The 6,000-nt window shown below is 39.3% G+C and overlaps 1 protein-coding gene across 2 annotated transcripts in view; it reads left to right on the top strand.

The window, feature by feature from the left end:
• The window catches only part of LOC144040285 (C-type mannose receptor 2-like), a 29,043-nt gene continuing 23,043 nt past the window's right edge, over window positions 1–6,000 (top strand). For both annotated transcript variants that reach the window (XM_077554384.1, XM_077554375.1), the window contains exons 1-3: window positions 1–122; window positions 574–758; window positions 1,998–2,187. In XM_077554384.1, the coding sequence (XP_077410510.1) occupies window positions 714–758; window positions 1,998–2,187 (235 nt within the window). In that variant the 5' untranslated portion in view covers window positions 1–122; window positions 574–713. The remainder of the gene's footprint in view (window positions 123–573; window positions 759–1,997; window positions 2,188–6,000) is intronic.

Here is a 6,000-nt window from a genome sequence, read left to right as displayed (position 1 = left end):
CTAATAGCGCCATCTTCCAAGAGCAGAGAAGACGTGTGTGTGCCACAGTAAAACAGAGAAAACTAAAGATTATAAGTAATTCACTGAACGATTCTTTAGCACCTGGTTGAGAAGGGAACGAGGTTTGTATTAGAGTCATGTTTCATTGTTTAAAAGACACTAATTAGCTGGATTTTTATTTATATTAAATGGGAATTTATGGCCCCGGTCTGGCTGCGAAGCCTGTGAGGAGCGTGCCTTAATACATAACTTCAACATTAACTGCACAGTTGGTCAAGTTTAGTTTGTCATCCATAAACTGCTGCTATGAGGCATTTTACAACCAAACTTCATTACCATCATGTGGACTTCGGTCATGGAAAGAGGAAGCAAGAAGACTTCCTGTTTTTGGTTTGCATGAAAACAAATGAAGGTGACGACACTGAATAAGAGTTCTGACAGTGATGCACCAGACCACAATGATGGATAAAGTTCTTCTGGTCGTGGCTATCATTGCATTAGGCAAGTGCTTGAATTTTTGGATGTGCTGATGTCCACAGATGTGTCACTTCCACACGATTCTCTCTTCATCAGGTTCGTGTGCATCATGCACCAGTGGTCACCGTCGCTTCTATGCTGTTAATTCGTCAAAGACGTGGGATGAGGCCTTGCGTTACTGCAAAGACAAGCAGCACAACCTTGCTGCTTTACACGACGAGGAGGATGTGAAGACCATGATGGACATGGTGGACCTCGGCAAAATGCACAAGGGAGAACAGGTAATCATAGGATGACACTGGACAGAGATAAAATGAAAAATGTCATATTTCCAATGTAGGAATGACTAACTTTTAAATGATAGTTGTGTGCTTGCATCACAGGAGCTGGTGTCTTAATTTATTTCTGGGATTTTATCTGGATAGAAAGAACTTGTAGTTAGTTAGTTAGAATTCGGTTTGTTAGTTGGTCAGATGATCAGTTAGTTCATCTGTCTGCCAGTCAGTTTAGTGAGTTTGCTATTTAGTTACTGCTTTAATCGGTTAAACAGCCAGCCAGTTATTGAATTAGTTTGCAAAATATTTATTTATTTAGTTAGTTAGTTGGTTGGTTATTTACTTGGTAAGATAGCACATAATATGCTGACATGACATAACATTACATTGAGCGTATGTATGTATATATATATATATATTAGCGTTAACTGATAAATTAATCACAATTTTTTTTTTACATTAATCATGAATTAACACAGATTAATCGCACTATTAATTTTAACCATAGATTATCCTTTAGCGTGACAGTCAATGGCTACGTTTAAGGTAGGACAGGTTGTTTGAGCAATAAACATAATTACATTTATTAAAGTAAAGCATTTAATAAATCTTTGCATATCACATTTAGAATTTTTGTTCATGTCAAAATAATAGATTTTTTTTTTCCATTTTAAATTATGCAAGTAATTAACCGATTAGAAAAAGAGGAGGATGAGCGGGTGCAGTGGATCAAAAAATGTGGAAGACGTCCTCATAATATTAAATATCAAAAGAATCAACACATAACCTGGTGCTCATCAAATTTGGCGGGGAAAAATGTTGATTAAAAAGCCTTTTTTATTGAGCGATTAATCGTGATTAATCAAAATTCTAAAATGTAATTAATCTGATTAAACAATTTAATCATTCGACAACTCTAATATATACATATATATACATGTACACACACACACACACACACATATATATGTATTTATTTATATACATATATATATATATATATATATATATACATATATATATATATAGATAATATATAATATAGATACACACACACACATATATATAAAATATATACATAAATGTATATATATATATAGATAATATATAATATAGATACACACACATATATATATATATATATATATATATATAAATATAATATATACATATATATATATATATATATATAGATAATATATAATATCGATTCACACAAAAAAAAAATTGTTGCTTCACTCGCAGTTTGCCTGGATCGGCTTGTACTTGCCAAGCTGGAAGTGGTCATCGGGGAAGACCTTCAAGTTGCACTGTGACTACAGCAAGTGGAATCCTGGAGAACAAAACAAAATGCCGGACACAGAAAATTGTGTTCTATACGACAACGAATACTGGATAATCAACCAGTGTGACCAACTGCTTCCGTCCATCTGCAGTGAGATGCTCTCTTTTCCCTTTTCATATAAATCCATACAATCCTATCTTAAGTCTTATATACATGTTTACACCGCACACAAAGTGAACTGTCACCTTGTGTTCCTGCGGTAGTTTAATCGCAAGTCTTCAATCTTGGATGCTCATTTGTGCATTCCCGTCTCTCGCATCACTGAAGAGGCTGGGCATTGCCTATTTAAAGTTGGATATACGGTAAGAAGAACCACTTTTTCATTTTGCAAGGAATCACGGATGACATAACGCCACTTAATATAGCACATAGCACCATGTTTGCATGACTTAGTAATGTAACTGTGTCAGGCAGGAGACACCCGAATTTCAACCCTATCGACCTCGTGGCTCACGATCTGTCATATCTCCCGCTAATCTCCCGACTTTACAGCAATGTAAAGTTTTTCCAAGAATTTTTCTCTTTTTTTACCAGCTGTCCTGGGAAAATAAAACTCTCTTCCAGGACACGATTTGTCCCGCATTTTAGGAAGAATGCCAAAAGCTCATTTGATTTCCTTAATTCTGTAGTCTGCGCTGCTGTGGAACACTTTTTACCGAGTGCGCCACCGGCGCCACATTTCCGTAGGTGCACTTTAGATTACCATAATTTTGGCACCATTTGTGCCATTTGAAAAATTACAATGGTGTCTGAAAGCTAAGCCCTATTGCTTTACAGAAAAACTACTGTCATTACGGTAATTCAGGGAAGTCATTGAGTCACGACGAAAGAGTGTAGAGAAAAACAATGGGATTTTCAGACATTTCTACATCAATTTGAACAAAAAATGTGAACAAGAAGGTAGCCTATGTACTGTATATCGACACTTGTACCATATTGTGGCTTTTTGTAGAACCGCACGTACATAATTGTGGGTGAGGTTTTTCTAGAATAGTACAATACACGTTGCCATGTTGTGTTTGTACCTTATTGTTTTTTAGAGTGTATGCCTTGTTTGTAGTTTACAGTGTGTGACTAGCTGAATAATGGATTTTACACTAAGTTCAGACATACATTGCATTACAGTCTCTCTCTCTGTGGGAAAAAAAAATTCTAAACTTTTATATACATTTGAATAAAAAGTGGCACATCCAAAAGTATTTGTACCTTTCTCCTCGAAAATCAATAGAAAAGCCTTTATTGGCTATTACAGCAAATAAAACGCATCCGATAATTGCTGATCAGCTTTTTGCATGACTCGGCTGATATTTTTGCCCATTCATTTTTAGCAATGAGCTTTTCTTGTCGTCACCCTGATCTTTAGTTCCCTCCACAGATTTTCAACTGAATTCAAGTCTGGACTGTCTGGGCCACTGCAAAACGTTAATATTTTTGTCCGCGAACCATTTCTTAACCATTTTTGCTGTCTCTTTTGGGATTTTGTCATGCTAAAATGTCCACATATTCAAAATTTGCCGGGGGTATGAATAATTTCAAGCTTCACTGTTAAGTGCCCGAGCTTGGTCAGGTGTCCCTTTTTTTTCACAAATCGAAGGTAGCAACCCTACCAAGAGCATAGACCTTTTTTTCACAAAACACGGAAGTATTATAGTCTGTTTTCAATGATGATGGTGGTAACATCTGATGTGTGTTTGTGTTTTTGTACATGTGCCATAATCCCAGTATATACTGACCAAGTTTCCGATGAAGGCTTGTTTGATTGCAGCATCGATCAATCACAGATTCCCACGTAGGAGGTAGTGTAAAGTTAATCCAAGGGAAAAGGCTTGGAAAATGTGGTCCTTTCTACCGCCAAATCGCTCGAATGTACTTCTGTTTTACTTCAGTGTCGCAGGGAAATGAATGAAATGAAAGGTAAGGCTGTTTTAATAAAGTCTAAAACACAGGAACAGCATCCTAGTACGATACAGTGGCTTTTATTTTTCGCCTGCGGCATTGTTCCAGTTGCTGTGAACGACACTAGAAGTTAATGTGCACAACGATCACTTAACTTCCGAGTTTTGAAGCCAAATGCTTAATTTATCATTCTGAACACATTTCATCAAACATTACCACGATCATAAAGTTATTGAATCGGCTAAGCTTACTAATTAGCTAAACTTAGGTGGCTACAGAAATTACACACATCATTCATTTGAGATAGACATACAGGTTGTGTACAAAGATAAACAACAGGAGTTACTTGATGTCAGTCAAGTACATAGAGTCCGTGTATGTCCCGAATTATGTAGATTTCAGATTAATTAGGAGTGGCAGGATTCTTGAGGATAATCGATAGTGACCGTTGGAGGGCACTGTTGTACCATACACCTTCGCGGGGCATTGTTTCCCCCCCAACAAACACATGGCTAATTCCTGTGGATAGGCCAGACCATAAAATATGGTCTGGGGACTGCTTATCAGACAGGATTTCAGGTCTGTCGGAGCTGTGGTATGCGTTTCCTGGGGTTTATAAACCGAAGTTCAGTTCCTGCCGGAGGGAAACTCAAAGAGTCCTTTTGAACTGACAACACAGAGTTAAGACACGCACACACATTCCCCAAGGAGAAATGTTTAAAAAGGCACATAAAATGAAAAAATTGAGGGTGACGGGCAATATTCGTTGCAGTCGTTAATCGGGATGAATCCTCAGGATGTCCAGGTTGACGGGTCCAGATGATCCGTGGCAGAGGTCCATGTCACGCTCAGACGGCAGTAGTCCCAGTCACGCTCCACTGCAACAAGAAACACATACCACTGGTGCAAGTTTACCCTACATTTCTGCGGGGCTATGTGCATGCAGTGTATGTCGGGTGTTGTCAGTGTACGTCTATGTGTATTCAGTTAACTGGGGTGTCTCACTAGGTACTGTATTTGCTACCAAGGGACTCTGGTCCCAGAAACAGGCAAGGGCCTGAGACAGACGCAAAAAAAAAAAAAAAAAAACGCGAACCGGTCCTAGGGCTATAAGGCTATTATCAAATCCTGAGTAACTAGGGGAATGAACCCCCCCCCCCCAACCCAAAAAAATTGAAGAGAAGAAAAAAAAACGTGTAGAAAGCTTTTCATAACTAGCTGAGACACTAGAACTGATTTCACGCAGCATGTCATTCAGGAGTATCACAACAATTTAAGTGTGCATAAACTTTGAATTACTGGTGCCAATCATTTCACGGTTTATCTTATCTAATTCCACATAGCACTATCGGTGTTACGGCTAGGATCGTACCCTTAAGTGTTCCACCAAGCGTCAGTAGCCAAATAGACTGTAAACCATAGTATGTTAACTTCTAGTCATTATTTGTCAGCAATCCTAGCCAATTGGTTGATTCCCTACAGTAGTCATACCAAACATCGGAATTGTCATCAGCATAATTTCCTAGTAGCCACAAAGCATGCGAATTAACTTCACTTATTGTGGTGTTAACTAGGGTACATCAAGTTCATCTTCTGTCCACCAGGTGCAGCGGGGACCCCAACCCCCCCCCGGTCCCCCCCCCCCCCCCATTACACACACCTGGTGCTTTTACTCATCACAGTCTGTTGGGTCCGTTGACTGTGTCGAGAGTGCTGGCTGGGTTGCTGAGTCAGTGTCCGCCAGTGCCCCCCCCCCCCCCTGTCAGTTTCGCGCGCTGGTCTCGAGGGTTGTTTGGTTGCGCGAAAAAAATAGTACCACTTTCGATCACCGATTTGAGCCTCCGTTCGCAATGCTTTTCTGTCGTAGTAGGTTTTCTGACCTACGCTTTCTTTAAGTCGTCAAACATGAACGTGGCCTGGAGGTGGGTCTGCAGGTCTTCCACGTACTGGGAGGCCGTGTATGCCACAGCTAGGTTAGTTTCTCACAGCTGGTACGTCAAGTGCAGG

The sequence above is a fragment of the Vanacampus margaritifer genome, chromosome 1, assembly GCF_051991255.1.
Source record: "Vanacampus margaritifer isolate UIUO_Vmar chromosome 1, RoL_Vmar_1.0, whole genome shotgun sequence".
NCBI lineage: Eukaryota > Metazoa > Chordata > Actinopteri > Syngnathiformes > Syngnathidae > Vanacampus > Vanacampus margaritifer.
This window is presented reverse-complemented; position numbering and strand designations above follow the sequence as displayed.